Consider the following 20,718-nt stretch of genomic DNA (forward strand, 5'->3'; position numbering starts at 1 on the left):
GTTTAGTGAATGTGCTGATCACTAAACAAAGGCTGAAGGTTGGTTCTGCACTCCAGTTTCCACCTGTTTCCTTCTCCTGGTTTCCATTTATTATCATTGCTCTGTACATAGAAACTACAGAAATAGAGTAGTGAACAGGATCAGTATTCTTACCACATGTTCCTATATCAGGGAGAAGTATATGCCGAAAGCTCAGACTCTCAGCCTCATGTTGGGATGGAACATGGATGTTCCCCCTCCCTCCCAAATGTTGATGGTATTTTAGAGCAATTAACCATGCTGTTCAAAATGTGACTAATTTACTACTAGTTCAGGAGTGTACGAGAGATAACGGCGCTGGAGACTTGGGCGCAGAACACAGCCGGTATATGGCTGATCCTGCTGCCGCACAAGTCCGGGCCGTGTTAAATGCTATTCCCACTCCAGGCCGCCATGGATAGTGGGGGAATAAAATAATTCCAGCTATTGCTGAAAGCCTAATTATTGTTTTAAAAGCAACTTCAGTTCTGTCTTCTGACTGCGTTGAAGATACTCCCTGTGCCTGCTATAGCCGAAGTGCCTATTACGGCCTATGGTGCCGCCGGCTGCGCCCAAATTTCCTGCGCTGCTGCGCACAAGTCTCCAGCGCTGGATTTACCGTGTTCGGTTCAGGAGGCATATTTTAGCATTCTGAAATCACAGCTTTTAGCAGCTTATCCATTTAATCAGTTTGTTGTTCAATTATTTGATGACCCTCATGTATCCCTCTCAGGTGGAGGTATTTTACATGCTAAGAATTGTTCTCTAATTACAGGAGTGACTGTATACCATAATAGGAGGGGTCAAGTCTAAAGGCTGGCACCCAGGCTAGCAGGTTCTTGGCTGAGGTGTCCAACCAGTTAACAGCTGCCCCGATGCGCCACTGAAATATATGGAGATCATTGTGGTGAGCGCATTGTTCCCCATTTACCCCGCCAATTAGAAGGCATTGTGTTGTGTAATTGTGCTGTTGTCCCTCCTCAACCCTATATAGCAACAATGCATATGTACATACTCTAAGAAGGTTAAAATGTACCTTTCCTTGGTGTCCTTGGTGTACTGTGCTACCCGTGGCATAGCAATATAGGATACCGAGTTTGCAACCACACCTGGGCCCCTTGATTTGAGGGGCCCGAAAGGTCCCTGCTCCTGTCACTGCATTATATCATTATTGGTGCTATAGTGGTAATGACCACTTTTTTGGAGGATTTGAATAGTGGTACGGTAATCGTTAATTAACCATTCCTTAATCTATGACATAGTGGCTACCCTTAGGAATGCAATATAGTGCTGGAGAGGGGCCCAGTGTAAAGTGTGCACTGGGACCCATGCTTCTGTAGCTGTGTCACTGCATGCTACCACTGACATGGTGTGTGTGTTATCTATATATGTATTCATAAACACGGTCCTCTGGGAGGCAAATTGAGAGGGTCCTGAGCAAAAAAATGACATGGGACCCCCTGACCCACACCCCCCTCCCTAAATGCAACATTTGGTGCCCCTCCTTCCTGACCCGGATAGAATGCGGTGCCAAATAGGTGTCAAAGCACTCCCACCCCCAAAATAGCAGCCCCTTTGCAGTTGCAGTTTTATAGGACTCCATTACAGACAGTACTAAAAATCTATTTTTCTATCACAGCATACTAAATATTGTTCAGAAGTTAAAACAACAGCCCATTACCAGAGACGAGATACACAAAAAACATTTTAAGTGGCAGTATGCACTGTGAACTTAAAGGGGTTCCCGGGGAGGGGGGGGGGGGGGGGTGTTAGAAAATAAAAACAGCTAATTACCTGGGGCTTCTACCGGCCCCCTGCAGCTGTAATGTAACACGCCGTCCTACAACGATCCTCCGCTCCTGGTCTGATATTCGTCTAGCAAGATGAACAGTGCTCACTCCTGCACGTGTCATCGGGAGCATACTGCGCAGGCACAGTACAAAGTTTTCTTGTACTGCGCCTGCACAGTAAGCTCCCCATGGTGCGCACGGCTGCGCAGCCGCAGTTGGATGAGATGCCGCGTTAGACCGGGACCGGCGTCGGGGAACGACGGATCATTGGAGGACTGTGTGGGACATTACAGCTGCAGAGAGCCGGTAAAAGCCCCAGGTAAGTGTCTGTTTTTATTTTCAATCCCCCACCCCCCAGAGAACCCCTTTAAAGAGGAACTATAACCCAGGATTGAACTTCTTCCCAATCAGTAACTGATACAACCTTTCCCATGAGAAATCTTTTCATTTTCTCAAATAGAGCATCGGGGATCTGTGTGGCTGATATTTTGGTGAAACCCCCCCCCCCCCAGTGTGATGTCATGACCTGGTACATTATTTTCACAACAGTTTCTTTTTAGAAGGTACCGTCCAGATGGGAAGAACAGCTTTCTGAGTAAAAATTCACAATTGTGCCTTTACATTTGCAGTTATGTCAGTTACAGAACCTCCACCTTTTCAGCACTTGCTAATTCCATAATGGTTTGTAATGCAAACAGATTCATGCATCAACATGTGAGGTATTGCACACTTACAGCGCAGTCTGGCACACGGCAATGTAGATGCTTGGCAGCTACAAAAGTCAACAGGGCTTCCCACGCTGTGCCATTATAAAAACGAAACCATCCCCTCAACACTAGTCTGCAGAGAAGCTGAACATTACCTTCCTGAAAGCTACTTGTCAGTGCAGTAACTGTTTTGCAAACAAACATTGGGTAGGATCTTGTGGTATATGACTAGCTTTTGTGTAAAATGACTTTCCACAATAAAAGAGTTTGCTCGGAGCATAAAATAGCTGTAAAATGTATAACTAAAGTGGGTGTGGCTGCTTCGGTGCCTGTGAAGTAAAGGCACCCACATATATGGTATAGCAGGCACACCTTACCTTCTCTATAGGCTGTATCAGGTAATGACCTGTCTGCTGCCTGACTGCCCTCAGGATGTGATTGATCAGCGGGGTTAGAAAACTGGTACAAATCCTTATTCTGCCGCCCTGTTATGCCAGTCCTTCCTGTATGTTTCCTTTTGTTTTAATAATACAACCTGGAAGCCTCCACTTTATACGGTTTTATGGAGAATTCTGCATCACTCTATAGACCTCAGGGTGGTTTCTTATAATTTAGGAAATAAATATGCCTGCTAGTTTCCTCTATTTACGAGTAGTGAATTACCACGCATTCCATACAGAATACATCTGAATTTCCCACAGTACAAAATCCTCTTTCTGTTCTGCTATTTGCTGCACAAAGGCTATGTGGCAATGTTTTGTGACTGCAAGTGTGTTTTCAACAATCTCCTCTGCAGCACGTTGGTGTCGTTGTGGCATCATTTAGGAAATTACCAATAATTTTAGGGCTGGATTCACACTATACTGGATGAAAAACTGATCCTGTAAAAACTGATCAATTTTCAGTTTAAACTGATCAGTTTCTTACATTGTGTTTTTCATCCGGTTTTCCGGTCCGTTCTATACACAACCCGCTCACTGCGTTCCCACACCACTGCTACCACTGTCCATTTGCATCCTCTGCCACCGATGCCGCCATCCCTTCCATTCTGGACCCACACAAGTGTCCCAGGCTACAGCAGACCACACTGCACACCTTCAGGGGGGGAAACAAGGTGAATTGGTAGGGAAAAGGGAAGAAAAACAAGAAAAGGCCAGAATCCTGTGGCCATGGGTGCTAATTAATCTCCCTGGCGGTAAGCCCGGCCTACGCTCGGGCTAGCCGCAGGAGAGGATCACATGGCTCCCGGAGGATTTTTTAAAATAAAATTTGATTTATAGGCTTAAAGTGGATCAGAGATGAACTTTTACTCACTGCATAATTGTGTTCCTTTTCTATTGTTTATAGGGCATTCCTCAAGCCAAATACTTTTTTGTTTTTGTTTTAATACTCTAATTCCCTATAAACTAAAGAAGCCACGCCCACAGGTTTTCAGAGAGCCAAGGCACTTGTCTACAGTGACTTATGGTAAATTCGGCCCTGGCGAGATGAATAATTAGAAAGCCTGCAGCAGATTTTTAGACATCGTGCCCATTCTTCCTTTATTTTCTGTTGTGGTGCTGTACACAGATGCGCACATACTGTATTTTTGCATGCTAACATGCATGGTGTCCAAAATCCCACATTTGAAAATGCTTGCTTATTATGGGAGCACTCCTGTGTGAACTCTGGCCAAGTCATATTTTGCTATAATATAATCCACAGTGTAAGCCCTTCATATTCAGAAATACATAAATCCATGCTGCGCCTGTCAGTCCTGTTTATACAGTGCTCAGTACTGTTGCATTGAATGTATTCACTACATCAGGCAGACCATAACCACTTCCTCACTGACATGGTAAACTCCCCTTCTTACCAGCCATTTTACTTTTACACTGTGATTGTTTATCCTAACACATCTCGTTTAGAGGAGCTAAACAAATTTGTTTTCTTTTGTTATTTTATACGGAATAGGAGGAAATCCGCAAACTCTCTTATTTTATGCACCAGGACAGACAGGGCTTTTTCATAGCTCTTTAATTTTAATTTTAAACACTTGTGGAAATTCCTGATCATGAAGCCAGGAAATAGATAAACATGAAACTGGTAGTGAAGGGGATACAATTATTGAGGAAAGACTTAATTAATATATGAAACTATAAATGTGTAAAACAGCAGGTGTGCATACATCAGCCATTTAGAAAATTCCCGGTTTTGTTGATTAATGTTGTTAAAGGAAACCTGAACTGAAAATAAACTGTACAGATAATTACCGTAATTGTGTAAGTAGTAGCAATATTATAGTGGTATTCTGAACTTTCCTGGTGTGTCGCATTCCTATTTTCATTGTAAGAGGTACATTTTGACTGATATCTGCACAGGAGATCTTATTAAGTGAGCTCCCAACAAAAATAATTAACGTTGAGCTGTCACTTGTTATCCAGTTTGATTACCCAGGCAGATAAAAGCATTATGTTTCTGTTTACTTTTCAGGAGGCCCATGGCTGCATTCAACTGCAATTCGATTTGCTAACTTACATGCATAAAGCACTGGTCTATTAACTCTTAAGGTAGCCATACTGTACATTAGGCGACTTGGCGGCCGATTGACCATCCGATTCAATTAATATAAAATCAGTGCCGCCAAGGGCATGCCCGACCGACAATTTCAGGATGAAATTGGTTGCATAAATCAATCGCACATGCTGCAAGATGTTGGCCCAACTTGCTTGATCAGGTGCGCGGCGGTAACGGCGTGCACTTTCGGGACGATCGACGAATGCAACAAAACCCCCAATGCTGGCCCCCCAATGTTACATTTTCTACCGGTGCCCAGTGCAAGTTATACATTACCTGTCTGCGGCCTGTGCTTGTCCTCCGCTGCCTCCTAGATTCCTCCATTCTGCATACACGTGCGCCTCACGTAGTTGTGTAGTAAGGGTGCACAAATGTGACATCAGACGTCACACACGCGGCCACATTACTGATGACCACGTGGCGCACGTGTATGGTAAACTGAGGTATCCCGAAGGCAGCGGAGGACAAGCAGAGGCCGCGGTCAGGTAATGCATAGAGTGCATTGTGCACTGGGAGAACACTTAACATTAGGGGGACAGCGTTGGGGGCTGGGGCGGGGAATGAAGCATCACAAGGCCGATTCTGCATTGGCAATTGGCCTACGTTGTATGGGCACTGGGCAGCTGACAATGATTCGATCAGAGAGAGATTTGTCTCTTGGTCGAATCTACCTATCATCGCTAGATGTATATCTACCTTTACAAAGTAAAAAAGCGAACACAACCAAGTTTAAAGCGGATCCACGATGAAAAACTATAGCAAGTAAATTGTCTATATTTCTTATCTAAAGTTTGGATGGTTTACACAGTAAATCTAGCTACAACAGTATATGATTATTTCTTCTTTTGATCAATTGAGAGCGACCATGTTCTGCTTGTCATCATTACACAGCCAAGCTGCTCTGCATCTCCACCCCTCAGCCTTATCCTCCCACCCCCTAACGCCGCCTCTTCCTCCTCCTTCGGGAAAAGCCTCCTCCAGTGTGCTCCCATGAGCACTTGCTACATGGGACTCAGAATGTCTAGGCGCCGGAGGAGCTGTAGAAACATCTTGTTTAGTTTATAAGGAATTAGGGCATTAAAGCAAAAAAAATAAAGTATTTGTCTTGAGGAATGCCCTATAAAATATATGTAAGGGGCACAATTATGAAATGTGTAAAAGTTTATTTCGGAACCACTTAAGGCCCCCTGCACGCTGCAAATCCGATTTGCGATTCTGATTTGCGTTTCCGATTTTCACTGGATGCTATCAAAATAAGAAGAAAAATGCAGAAAAAACGCAGCATGCAGTACCGATTAAAAATCGCAAATCAGAATTGCATGTAAAATTGTGTCAGAATTGCAAATCGGAATCGCATGCAGTGTGCAAGAGCCCGTAACTATGCTTGGTACTGTATGTACCCATGTTTTTTCTCATCATGTCAGTTAACTGGAATATGAATATGTTCCATATATGAGCTTATTCTGGAGACAGCAATTCAAGCATAGCTCCTAACTGTCCCTTTTTTGGTGGGACAGTCCATCTTTCTTGCTAATTTGTCCCTCTTTTAGGACTGATTTACAAATCTGTGAAAATATGTGTATTTTTCTGCTGAAAATGTGTTTAAATGTGTTTAAATTGATGCATTTCTCATTTTTAAATGTTAAAATTAAGGAAAACTTGGCAGGGGTGTGGCTAGTGGTATGGCAGGGGCGTGTCTTAAAGTGTCCATCTTTTTGTCTCAAAAAGTTGGGAGTTATGATTCAAGACCCGGTATACTTCCTTTCACTCTTTAGTACACCCTTAGGCCTCATTTACACTTAATCAGTTGGTACACTTTTTTTTCTTATTCTCCATAGTAGTGCATTTTGAAAAATCTTTCAGTTAAAACACGTATAGTGTGAACTGAGCCATAGGAAAACATGGACATTTAGTTGTCCTTTCAGTTATAACTGAGAGCAACTGATTAAGTGCAAATGGAGCCTTAAAGGGAACCTGAAGCGAGGAAAATTATTTAAAATAAACACATGGCATAGCTGCAAATGAATATTACATACTAACCTCAATGTCAGTTCCTCTTAGAAGCTCTCCATTTTCTTCTTACAGTGATCCCTTCCAGTTCTGACAATATTTTGTCAGAACTGAAATATACCAGTTGTTGTCAGTTATATATCAGCAGCTGTTAGTTACAACTGAATGTGCAAGGTAATGTCCATGTTTCCCTATGGCTCAAGTGGGCAATGTTACAGTTTAACAGTGTGCTGCCCAGGAAGCTGTTGGGGGTAATGGCCATTTTTAAAATGGAAGATGGAGAATTCCATTGATCACAGTGGACAAATGGGACGCAGGAGAAGAGAAAGTGGTTGAGTAGTAGACTATACAGGAGGTAAGTATGACCTGTGTATAGTTATTTTAATTTTTTATTTTCAGTTCAGGTTCTCTTTTACCACTTCGTGTCCCTGGGGTTTTCCCCCTAAAAAAACAATAATTTTCTACATTTCACATTCCTCCCATTCATTTGCCAATAACTTTATCTCTACTTGTCATATATACATGATCTATACCTTGTTTTTTTCCGCCACCAATTAGGCTTTCTTTGGGTGGTACTTTTTGCTAAGAATTGTATTATTTTCTATGCATTTTAAAGGGAACAAGGGGTAAAAAATGAAAAAAAGTCATTATTTCCCAGTTTTCAGCCATTATAGTTTGAAAATAAAAGTTGCTGCTGTAAGTTAAACCCACACATTTTATTTTTCCATTCATCCTGGTTATTTCACCATTTAAATTTCAATCCTAGTACAATGTATGATGACAATAAATTATTTGGAAATAAAATGCATCTTTTTATTTTGTGTCCGATTTTTATTTAGTTATTTTTTCCCCCTTTATAATCTGATCCTTCCCCCAGTTAGCCAGATGTGCACCTACATACTCCTCCCTCCCCCATAGTTGGTCAGATGTGCCTCTGGATACCCCCCCCCCCCCAGCCAGGCCTTAGTCCCCCCCCCCTCCAGCTAGCCAGATGTGTATATTTGTCTATTCACACCCCTCCCCCAAAGCTGGCTGGATGTGTCTGTGTCCGCTGACAGCCTCTATGTGCAGAGTGGATCGGGTCCCGGCTTGATGACGTCATCAAGCCGGGACCCGATCCATTCTGCACAAAGAGGCTGTCAGCGGTACTGAATAGAGGGGAGCCGATCGCCGCTGCAGGAAGAAGATTAGATGATAAATCTTCTTTGTAATTCCCCATGCTGCCCGATCGCAGCATGGAGGAGGAGGGGGGTTGCAATTACAGGGGATCGGGCGTGGGGTGGGGTCTGAGATCGGACACCTGGGAGGGGATCCCTCATTAGTGTAGTTAGAGGGAGGGGGGTTGATGAGCCCAGGTGTGTGCTAGCACGCACGCTGTGCTCATTTAAAGGGGACAACTTATATTCACATCATGTGGCTTTCAGAAGCCACTTGCAATGACGTGAATATACTGTAGTTAGGACATGAACTGGTTAAGGTCTGTTTTCACTAGGTGTGGTGGCTGTTTTTTATTTGGCCGTGGCTACCGTACTGCTGTGAATCCCCAGGCCGTATCACTATGCCGTGCCATGTACTGCTATAGGGATTCAGGTGCGTGCTTGCAGTATGACATCCCGATTTGCACCACAGTGTGATCTGGACAGCAAGCCATTACAGAGATAGGCGGATTCAGCCTAGAACTGGATGTAGTGGAAAGGCTCTTAGATATATTCTATTGAAAGGAATTCTAATTTGACTTTGGGCATTGTGGCAACTACCTGGTAGATCCCAGCTGATGTATCATATCAGTAACATCCCTTGACTGAAAACACACAAAAAAATGAAATGTAGCAAATCTTGAGCCTTGCAGATCTTACATCTGCTGTGTACTCTAGCTTTCATTAGGACCGTGTAAAGTTCCCCTTGGCTTCATAATGTTCATTAATGTACATTTATTTCACCCGTGTGCCGTCATACATACAGCTTATGACAGTACTGCTTTCCTATAATCATTTATTCTCTGAAAATCACTCCGTTCATGTCACAACTCATCCGGGCGTTCTCTTATGTGCTTATGACGAGAGTGTAGGTGGCATTTTCTGCTGACTCTGGGTGTTGGAATGGAGTCAGACTCTACACTATATGCTAAGAGGATGCAGGACTGAATGCTGATCAGCTCTTGCAGCCATTGAATGTTCCCTAAACTCCAGGCTCAGGTGTAATGATAGCAATAGGAATATGTTTAGCAGTAATCAGTGCTTAAGTTTGTTTAATTTTACAGTGGCAGTATTTTTGTAGTAATCTATAAAGTGCTTTACCAGCTTCTGTTTTCTCTCAGTAAGACCACACCAGGCTAGCCAGACACAGATTGATATTGGCCCAATATGACAACAAATAATGGTTTGCTCCCTGATCAACAGTCAATTCAGTTGTAGAGAATCAATCCTACCACCCTGGCTACTCAAACTCAATTAGTTTATAACAGAAATCTAATTGAGAACTTTTAGAACCACTAGTGTTGTGCACATAATATAGTATAATGGGGTCAATTCATGAAAATGCGCTGCTTTAGCAGCACGAGTTAAAAAACAATCCGTGCTACGCACACTACAAATGGTCGTGCTGCGTAGCATGCATTCCTAAGTTAAGCGTGCTGTTTACTAAGTAATGTGCGCTCCTTTAACTGTCATGCGCTGTGAAGTAGCGCAATCGCAATACTTCACTAGCATGACCGCAACTACATTAATTAACATAGTACCGACCACGCTAGAAAAGTATCGCGGTCGCACTACTTCACAGCGCACTGCAGTTAAAGGAGCACATGTAACTTAGTAAACAGCACGCTTAACTTAGGAATGCATGCTACACAGCATGACCACTCGTAGCGTGCATAGCATGTGCACGTTGTTTATTATCTCATGCTGCTAAAGCAGGGCACTCTCGTGAATCGAATTGTTGCTGCGACCCCCACCCATAAGATGGAAGGTTTCCAACATGTCGTCACCATCTCCACTGATAAACTGCCTAAAATCAATCAAAAGCTGATGAGTCACATGTTGTGGTCAATAGAGTCCCGGCACGCTTATCCATACTGATGAAATTAGACATAAAAATCAATACATGCATGACTATCTAAGTGAAATCAATCTCAACCAGGCTCCTTTTATTGCAGAAGTCCCAACTGTCCCTCCTTTTAAAAGAAAACTCCCTATTTTTTGTACCAAGTACCTCTGTTCCTCTTCAGTGCTCAGTTGTCCCTCTGTTATATTTTATATATAAGTATAAATAGTTTAATATATTATTCCACTACTACAATTGATTATATATTGCATGCAACCTCAAAATTATGTTATGGCTTGTTTTAAAATTCAGTTTTCCTAATGTTGTTTTGTAACCATTGCTGTACCTGTGGTGGCAGAAAAAAATGTACTTTCCTTTATTAATCTCACCCTCTGGAATGCCCTTCCACCACCCATCAGACTTGCTCCCTCCTTCAACGCATTCAAGCAAGCCCTCAAAACGCACCTCTTTAGGATGGCCTACCCACCTCCTACCACACAGTAACTCTTTACCGAATATTTCACAGCCCCACCTAGTGTTTCCACCCCACCCTTTAGATTGTAAGCCTCTGGCAGGGTCCTCCATTCCCTAGTGTAATCTACAGGATCATGTGCTCCTGTCCTATGACAGCCTGTACATGTATTACTGGGCCTACCTAATCAGCCCATATCGCATGGTCATGTATTTTGTACAATTTGCATGTATAACTTTGTTCTATGTTGTATAACCTTGTTATGTCTGTCACCCTTGTATCAGTGTATATATTTATTGTCCAGCGCTGCGTAATATTTGGCGCTTTATAAATACAATAAGTAATAATAATAATAATAATCTTTATACATTTTTTATGGACTTCGGAACAGGAAATGTTGTAAGGTAGTGTTTGTTGTCTGAATATGATGTCCCTCTTATGTTTGCCCTTAAAGGTATCCCTCTTCTGTTCTTTGTTCAGAGGTGTCCCTTTTATGGCGGGGCATAACTACATTGGTCCGGACCCCTCCCCTTATAGGTAGCTGCACATGCGGAAGGTTAACATTAAACATAACTTGCTCCCAGCAGCAATACAGGACCCTCATCACTTTCTCTTAAAGAGACTCTGTAACAAAAATGTCATCCTTTTTTCTACCATCCTACAAGTTCCTAAACCTATTCTAATGTGCTCTGGCTTACTGCAGCACTTTCTACTATCACCTTCTCTGTAATTAATCAATGTATCTTTCCCCTGTCGGTCTTGTCGCCCTGTGTCTGGAAGGCTGCCAACTCTTCCGTGCTGATCTGTTATGCACACCCCTCTCCAGGCCCCTCTATGCACACTCCAGTGTGTGTGTTATTTACATAAGCCAGCAGCGTCTCTGCTCTCTTATCAGTGACAGAAGAGAGCAGGATAAAAATCCTCCTCTGTTAGGCTGTGAAAGGAGATGGCTGACACATACTGAGGAATTACAGACATTGGGCAGAGCTGTATGCAAGGAGAAACAATCAGCCTCACAGCCTGTCACTATTCAGTGCATGAGAGCTGCAGGGGACAGAAGGTAAACACACAAATGATCTCTTGAGATTCAAAAGGAAGGCTGTATACAGCCTGCTTGTGTATGGATGTATTTTATATGTGTGGACATACTGTACATCAACCTACTTCCTGTTTTGGTGGCCATTTTGATTGTTTATAAACAAACTTTTTAAAACTGTTTTTGACTACTTTTAATGCGGCGGGGAGCGGTGAAGTTGTGACAGAGGGTAATAGGAGATGTCCCCTAACGCACTGGTATGTTTACTTTTGTGCGATTTTAACAATACAGATTCTCTTTAAAGAGGAACTCCAGTAAAAATAATATAATAAAAAAGTGCTTAATTTTTACGATAATTATGTATAAATGATTTAGTCAGTGTTTGCCCATTGCAAAATCTTTCCTCTCCCTGATTTATATTCTGACATTTGTCACATGGTGACATTTTTACTGCTGGCAGGTGATGTCACTGGAAGGAGATTCTGCTTGCTTTTTTGGCAGTTGGAAACAGCAGTAAACAGTTATTTCCCACAATGCAACAAGGTTCACAGACAGAAAACTGCCAGGACCATGGTCCTCATAGTTTCCTGAGGGAGGGCTTTCACCACAATATCAGCCATACAGAGCCCCCGTTAATCCGTTTGTAAATAGGAAAAGATTTCTCATCAGCTATTGAATGGGATGAAGTTCAATTCTTGGTTAGGGTTTCTCTTTAAGTTTGCAAGTGCAGCCAGCCAATCACCATGCAGCTTCAGGTAGATGTCATGTGACAGGGACAGAAACCACATGGTGATTGGCTAACCTGTATCGCTGGTGGAGGTCATGGAGGCTATTGTTACACCACTGCTCTTATGTTTGACCTTAGTGGTGTCCCTCTTGTGTTTGCAGTTAAAGGTGTCCCTCTCTTGTTGATTGTTTAGATATGTCCCACTGACACTTGTACTTAGAGGTGTCCCTCTTGTGTTTGGACTTAGGGGTATCCTTCTTTCCCATTTTAAAAGAGCTGTGCAGTTTGGTATCACTGGGCTGGTTCTCTTTGGTGTGTTAACAAGTCGTGGCATGTATCTAGGTCACCTCCAGTAACAGATCACTGTATGTGTAATAGTGCTGCAGCAAGAATTATTTGACCTGAACTTTGAATTGAGACTAGCAAATAGGTGTGTGTTTGGGCAGGGGAAGGGGCAGGGACTTACCCAGCTCAGGCCCTTAATGCTTTCCTTAACCACTTGATGACCCAGCCTTTACCCACCTTAAGGACCAGCGCTGTTTTTTGTAATCTGTGCTGGGTGGGCTTTGCAGCCCACAGCACAGATCAGGGTGCATGCAGAGCGATCAGATCGCCCCCCTTTTTTTTCCCCCATGGGGATGATGTGCAGGGGGGGTCTGATCGCTCCTGCCTGAGGTTTGCGGGGGGGGGGCACCTCAAAGCCCACCTCCGCAGCGAAATTCCCCCCCTCCCTCTCCTACCTGTCTCCTCTGGTGATCGGGGCTGCACAGGACGCTATCCGTCCTGTACAGCCTGTGACAGGATGTCCTCTGTCACATGGCGGCGATCCCCGGCCGCTGATTGGCCGGGGATCGCCGATCTGCCTTACGGCGCTGCTGCGCAGCAGCGCCGTTCAATGTAAACAAAGGAGGCAGGCTATTCACGGAGACCCGCTCCGTGATCTAACAGGAAACGTGAGCAGCCTTTCCTGATTAATGAGGGAGGCACCTGGCGACGCAGATCTGCGTCGCTGGTCCTCCAGCTACCACTTTGCCGCCGCACGGTATGAGTGTGCGGTCGGCAAGTGGTTAAAAGCAGTTTAATGCTATATATCACGCTTCTTGCTATCTGCAATAAGGGAGTCTGTTGCTAGCAAAGGATAAAGTGACTGCATTTGTTATCTGCATAGTTTAGCATCCATATTAATTCTAAGATTCGACTGTGTATGGTTGTTTGTGGTGTGAGTGGGTTGTTATGTATGCTCCTACAGGAGGTCAACCCCTGCAACGTTATTATGTTGTTTTTAAAAGGTTTTATTATCTTTTGAGCAATCAAGGATTGAACAGATTAAATAAAGGCTATCTGCATTTTTTCTAACCTAATGCTGAATACACACGGTGCGTTCGCGCAGTCGATTTCCCGCTCGATTCCCGTCGATTTGTTTATTTCCAACATGTCCGATTTGGATTTCGATGGATCGTTAGGTCGATTCGGCATACTTTGCATGCGAATCGACCTAACGATCCATCGAAATCCAAATCGGACATGTTGGAAATAAACAAATCGACGGGAATCGAGCGGGAAATCGACTGCGCGAACGCACCGTGTGTATCCAGCATATAACCTGTGTGGCCAGCCCTTTTTCTTTTTTCTACAATTGTTAGTCATATTATTTCTTACCTGGAGAGTTGCTGAGTGGGTCTAAATCCATGCTTTTAGTTGCCATACAACTTAGGATGCGCTGGAAAATGAACCTACTCCTATGTTTGTTTCATCAGCTCTAGAAAGAGAGAATTGGATTATTATCTGTCCATCTCAGTTTGCAGCAAGCTATTCATTTCCAAATCTAACAACTCATACTACTCTTCATTGCAACCATGGTAACAGTTCTGTTTGTGAAGTACAGACTGCTCAGAAATTTCCACTTCCTGTATGAATGATTAGCTAAACCAAGTAAAAACTTTTCCAGCCCACCTGTCTCAAGATTTGCTTTCAGAAATCTGTGATTCAATCATCCAGAATTTTAGGTTAAAGCTCAACTTCAATCATGAGACAGAAAACTACAAGCTTCAAGATATTTATGAATGGTAACACATTTGTATGTCTTCACATTCTTAATATCTCTAATCACATGTTATAATTCTAATGTGCTGCAGACCATTCAAGAAAACAGGAATATATTGATTTCTGCAACCCTCTCTGAGGGCTGGTGCACACCAAAACCCGCTAGCAGATCCGCAAAACGCTAGCAGATTTTTAAACGCTTTTTTTTATTTTTATGAGGCGGTTTGCTAGCGTTTTGCGGATTGCTGCTGCGGTTTTCAGTATAGTAGATTTCATATATTGTTACAGTAAAGCTGTTACTGAACAGCTTCTGTAACAAAAACGCCTGCAAAACCGCTCTGAAGTGCCGTTTTTCAGAGCGGTTTGCGTTTTTCCTATACTTAACATTGAGGCAGAAACGCATCCGCAATCCAAAAAATGCCTCACCCAGGCATTTTTCGTTTCTGCAAAACGCCTGCCGCTCTGGTGTGCACCACCCCATTGAGATACATTGACCAAGCAGATCCGCAGCCGCAAGCGGATCTGAAAACGCCCAAAAAGCCGCTCGGTGTGCACCAGCCCTGAGTGAGCATACATCTTTTATTCTCTATGATCCAAGAAGTAATTGTTTCAGTTAAAGAGTTCTTCCCCCATAGCTATTATAAGCTTTAATCACAGACACAATAAGAACAGCACCTGCCACTGCACTGCAGAAAAAAACTGATACTGTAAGCAATCATTCAAAACTTTTTCATATGAAATGGAAGGATATCTGTTTGCAGCACTAGTTTTCTAGAAGGCGTAAGTTTCATTTTAAGAGTCCTATGAAATGGTTGTTTGCCTGCGCACCCGAAAATTGGATAAGCATGCTGGAGCATAACTTGCAATGTATAAAGCTGAATTGTATGAATTACGTTTTCTTTTAAAAATAAAAAGTGTGTCATTTCATGTGAACAGGATATTAAAACAGAAAAACAAACAATTCTTTTTAAGGACCATTCCATGATTTTCTTTACTGACTGATACCCCCCCCCCCCCCCCCCTCAAACAAACCTGACTTCACCCTTAAATTCCTTCCTCAAAAACACAGCAGCCTGAACGGAGTTCCTGATGATGACACAGTATTTAGAAGAAGGATGAGGATATGCAAGCTGGCTTTGAGATTAATTGACAATATGCTGCCGATGACAGCAGCCAGTATTAGATAAGATTGCTCATGGATCCAAACTGAGCTCTGCTGCAGACTCATTGGAAATTACCAATAATAAAAAAAAAAATATATATATCTGTCTTTTAATAATCATGCATGCTGGTAATTGTTGATCAGTATTGCAATTGCAGCCATTGATCGCCCACATCCGTTCACATTTTTGATCAACTGTCTGAATAAATCGATCAAAAGGGAATCGATTGTAAATGATGGGCTTAATAGATATCCGGAAGATTTGTTGAAAACGATTGAATTGGCCAGAAAAATTGATTTGTGTGTGTCTAGTTTCAGAGAACCAAGAGCAGTTGAAGCTTCTGTTGACTCCAAACATTGCAGGATATGAGAGATCCATAAGCCAGTGGCATCTCAGAGGCAGAGCAGGGAGAGCAGAGGGAGAGAAGGTTTTACCTGGCTGTGCACCATTTGTGAACCACAGTGCAAGTCTGTTCATTCTTTACTAATTTGATCTGCCTATCATCTTATAATGAACAGTTTCAAGATTCCATATTAAGCTTCCAGGGCATTACAGAGCCTCACTGAATTCCTTTGGGTCGCAGAGACTCAGAATTACTGTGATGTAAAGACATGAGTGGGCTTGCACAAATAGGACAGATGGTGAAAATGTATGATTTTAGCAATGACAAAAACTCACCAGTTTTGAATATCAATGAATTAGCAATGATCATGAACAGCCCAGCTTCATATTTTCATATTGGCAATGTATAAAGTATTAATGTCCAACTCTATTTTTTGGGGGGTTCTCTCTTTCACCCTTCGTGTTCAGAGTGTACTGTAGTTGCATGCTGTAACACTGGATGTCAGTACTGTTTATAGGAATTGTAAATGAGACGTACCTTTTCTGCCGCATGGAGCTGCCTTACTGTTCAGGAGAAGGACTGTGCCTGATATGTAAAGAATAAAGTGGATTTAGACGGGGGAGTCGAAGCACTTGTATGCATTGAGATCAGTCAGAGCAGAGCTCATGTGCGGCTCCTAATTGTTTGTTCACATCATGTCTTTTGTTTTCCCACCAAGTCTAAAGCAGCAAGTTGCAACATGAAGGCAGCAGGATACGTTTGAATTAAATACCCATCAACAGGACGTTACAAGATTGTTATTTTCCTGTGTACAAACTCAAGGAGCAGAAAAAAAGCTAAATTATATGTGCTATGAATTACAAGTATGAGGTCATGAAATATGATGTTACTGTAAGACAGATTAAGTGAAAACCGACAGACATTCAGTCTGCAGCACAGATTAATTAAGGATGACGGAATAACCCACCACTTAGCTGCAAAGACAAGGTGAATCTCAGCACATCACAGACCACTGACTATTGTTAGACAAGCCAGAACAGTAGGCTTTAAATGTACACTAATTGAGAAGAGGCTTAAAGTGTATCTAAAGTGACATTTTGGGGAACAAATTAGATACCTCTGGATAGTCTGGAGGGTTCCCTCATCCCTGAATAATCACAAATACCTTCTGTTTTAAGAAGGCAAACTTTTGTTTTGCATAACATTTTAGTAAGAGGGCTTTTTGGTCCTTTGTAGCCCCTTACACACTCCCCTTACACACTTCTAAGAGTTCTGGTTTACCATGTGCTTGCTGGGTTATCTGTAACCCATCCCACTGGAGCTCATCATTCCAGTGCTGGGACCCTTTGACCCTATTCAACAAGAGCTTGTTGAATAGGTTCATGCGGCAGTGCTTCTGTCCATGTACAAGCTTGGCTGTACTGCGTAGGCGCGAGATGTCCTGTACAGTAGCACAGAGCTGTTTGTGAAATTCCCTTTCCTCTTTGCATGAGCGACTTTGTGCTACTGCACGGGCATGGGCTGTCAGTGAGCCTCAGAGCGGCTGCGCTTGTTTATGAGCAAAAGAGGGTCCTGGCTACCAGTGGTGGGCTCAAGAAGGATTGGAGAAGCCACTGGAGGTTCTAGATGCTTCCCTCTACTTTTTTTCATTTTTAAAATCACAGGTGTGCCTATCTCCCCATATGCGGTGGTAGAACTACAAGTGGGTACGGAGGTCTTACACCTCTATAAAGGTCTCCGGTTTTACACCTTCTATAAAGAGGCTGAAGCTGATTATAAGATATGTGAAATTGGAGAAGCTATTCAGCACAAAAAATCATGATTTATCTTAAAGCGGAATATAACCCTGCATTTCAACTTTGCTCTAAAACATTATTTACAGTATATTATATGCAACCAGCATTTTTTTTTTTACTAGACCAGCATTGGAAGGGTTACACACAGAGCTTTAAAGTTCCTGGAGAGAAATGCAGACGCATCCAAAGCTTACATAGATACATTTTGTTTACTTAAATGTGGAATGTGGAATGTGACTCACTCTCTCTGACTGTGCAGGAGCTGGAGGACAGCCAAAGAGTGTGTAACATTCACCACTTGTTACATTCTGTTTATTTAAATGTATCTATCTGAACTTTGGATGAGTCTGCATATCTCTCCACGAAACTTTAAACCTCTGTGTGTAACCCTTTCAATGCTGGTCTAGTAAAAAAAAAAATGCTGGTTGCAAATAATATGCTGTAAATAATGTTTTAGAGCAAAGTTGAAATGCAGGGTTATATTCCGTTTTAAATCAAAACTATGCGGCACATTTTTCAAAACCAGCGCCAGGAAAAAAGGTGGAGCAGATGCTCAAATCTAGGATTCTGATTAGTCATTGTGAGCAACTGCTCCATGTTTACACCGATTTTCTTCCAATATTTCTGGCTTTACTAAGTCCCTCCAAATGATTCTGATTGGTTTATCTCTACAGCTGACGCATGACTATTAGATTGTGGAGGGATTAGAATGGGTGCTCCTCTGAGCGACAGTTAGTGAAACAGCAATATTTACTCTGTAAACTGCTGTGGAAGATGTTGGCTGTTATAAACACTAAATAATAATACAGCTGAATCACTTTTGCCATAGTTTGGTACCTGTTTTTGTAAATGCGCCTCAGAATGTAAAAGATGACCTTAGAGCCCAAGTTCCGTCACAGTTTTTATATGCATTCAAAAATATTAAATTTAATTCTGTATTTAAATATTTTTGTGAGAAAAAAAAAGTTTGAGTTCGTTTGAGTTCTTGCAAAATGAAAATCGGAAAATGTACAGAATAAACTTTTAAACCTGCTTTCATATGATCAGACATGTTGGTAATAATGGGTTTAGTGGCAAAGCATCCCCCAGCAAGCTACAACTCATATTTAATCACATGGACATGCTTCCAAAAGTCAGACAATGTGCTCAGTAAAGCAGAAGGAGGACATAGTATAGTCCAGGGCACAGTCACAATGCACAACACGTCAGTTTATTGATGAATGAAATAAGGTACAATGGCTCAGACAGCTGAGTACGGCAGGCACGGATTTACATCACAGGATCCTATAGGTACAGATGTCCTGGCACCCTAGACCTCTATGAACCTACAAACCCCCACCCAATTGCACCACAAGTGTGCTGGCTGGCCCCACTGTCACTTCTCTCCTACTTCCCTTGCCCGTCATAGGTAGCTACAGGTGCCTCTTAGTATTAGGCAGTCAGAAGTACCCTAAATGTTAAGTAACTAGAGGTGCCCCCGACTGAATGGAGATCTCGTTAGTGGAATGCTGAGAGCAGGGTGAGTAACCTCGCAGTTACGCTCTGTTGGGGACTCTGTATAAGGATGGAGGGAGGGAGACACTAGGCATGTGCCTACAGTGCCTTATGGTAAATCTGGTCCTGGAGTACGGTGCTACAGTCGCTCACCCTGGCCACTAATAGTTGTTTCTCTTCTTTCCTGCGGCACCCACCTGTCTTAGCAACAATTGACAGCTTTTCCTGAACAACCTCCAGCTGCCTGCTCACTCACTCACTTCACCCCCAGTCATTTTTAAACCATGATAAACTGTCATTCAGTAGGAATGCGTGTCTTCAGCTGGCAGAGCAATCACTATCCCCCTTCATGCCCATGTGTTTATTGGGGCGCTGTGAACAGGCAGATGTTGGTAGCTCAGTATCTTTGAACCGTTGGAGCACGTAGACTCATTCTTTGTTTTACAAGAACTACATTTTTACACAGCTTTTTGTGCATCATTAATCTTCTATTAAATGCATGTAAAAGCTATGCCTGAACTGAGCCTTGGAGGTGCTTCCTCTGCAATTGCAAGACAGGTAGTGATTCATCTGTGTAATGAGAGGCTACATGCTGTCATTTAAAATAGGAACATGTACCAGTATTGGTGACATCCACTATGTATGGATTTCTATATTTATTGCTGGATGTCCGGATTGTACAGAGCTTTGAACTTCTCATGTATCTAAGCTCCCCTGTATTTGTTATGTGCTATGTACAGCACTACGGAAGAAGTTGATGCTATATAAAAAAATAATAATAGTGGAATTAATAAAATAGTATAGATAATATATAGAATACCGAATTAGTACCAGCTCTTTATATGCTAGGTCTACCTGTCTGTAATGGTAGTAACCTCTTGTATAGGAGCCAGTATAGTGTATAGGAGCAAGTTCAGACTCTGCTAGTGCAAACACTTAGGCTATGTTTACAGTGGTGCGCATTGTATTGCGGGTTGCTGCACTGCAGTGACGCTCACAGTGCGGTGGGTACTTTGCAGTATAATGGCATGCGGCATGGTAACGCTCTGCATGCAGTGCGTTACCACAAAACATGCGCGTTAACAGCAGTAGTGAAGCATACTTCTAATTGACTGTATGCTTCACTGTACTTTCACTGAATGTAATGCAACGAATGGGTAACTTGCAATGGAGCTTTCCCGATCTGTTGCATTTCTTCTGTTACAGGGAACGCAATGCCCACTGTGATTGTAGCCTAATGCATAGGTATTATGGCGCCGCCAATGAGCTGGGAGCGCACACTGCTGCTGCTCAAATCCCTGGCAGCGCTAAATACTATAATACTATTCAGCCCCCCCAGTTGTAGCAGCTCGGAGAGAGGTGTAATTGGCGGTCGGGCAATCGCTGGATCCCCGTATTACTCTTCTGCGGAGTGCGCAGCATAGCAATAGTGCTATGACAGCACCCAGCTTCAGCACTCTGCGCTGAGCTGAGCACCAGAGTAACCTGCTTCGAGCCTAATGCCATCTAAACTCCACAGCAGAT

At 42.8% G+C, this 20,718-nt stretch overlaps 2 protein-coding genes across 15 annotated transcripts in view; one reads left to right on the plus strand and one right to left on the minus strand.

Annotated features, from left to right (window-relative positions):
• MED12L (mediator complex subunit 12L) overlaps positions 1 to 20,718 on the plus strand; it is a 742,320-nt gene that overhangs the window by 473,317 nt on the left and 248,285 nt on the right. The gene's annotated exons all lie outside the window — the stretch shown is intronic.
• The window catches only part of GPR87 (G protein-coupled receptor 87), a 28,998-nt gene that overhangs the window by 2,852 nt on the left and 5,428 nt on the right, over positions 1 to 20,718 (minus strand). Inside the window, exons 2-3 of one of the 2 annotated variants that reach the window (XM_068280824.1) lie at positions 16,442 to 16,489; positions 14,015 to 14,114 (exon numbers count right to left, since the gene is read on the minus strand). In XM_068280824.1, coding sequence (XP_068136925.1) covers positions 14,015 to 14,060 — 46 coding nt within the window. In that variant the 5' untranslated portion in view covers positions 14,061 to 14,114; positions 16,442 to 16,489. The remainder of the gene's footprint in view (positions 1 to 14,014; positions 14,115 to 16,441; positions 16,490 to 20,718) is intronic. The other variant, XM_068280825.1, reaches the window with a different exon arrangement.

This window comes from Hyperolius riggenbachi, chromosome 4 (genome assembly GCF_040937935.1).
Source record: "Hyperolius riggenbachi isolate aHypRig1 chromosome 4, aHypRig1.pri, whole genome shotgun sequence".
Lineage (NCBI taxonomy): Eukaryota > Metazoa > Chordata > Amphibia > Anura > Hyperoliidae > Hyperolius > Hyperolius riggenbachi.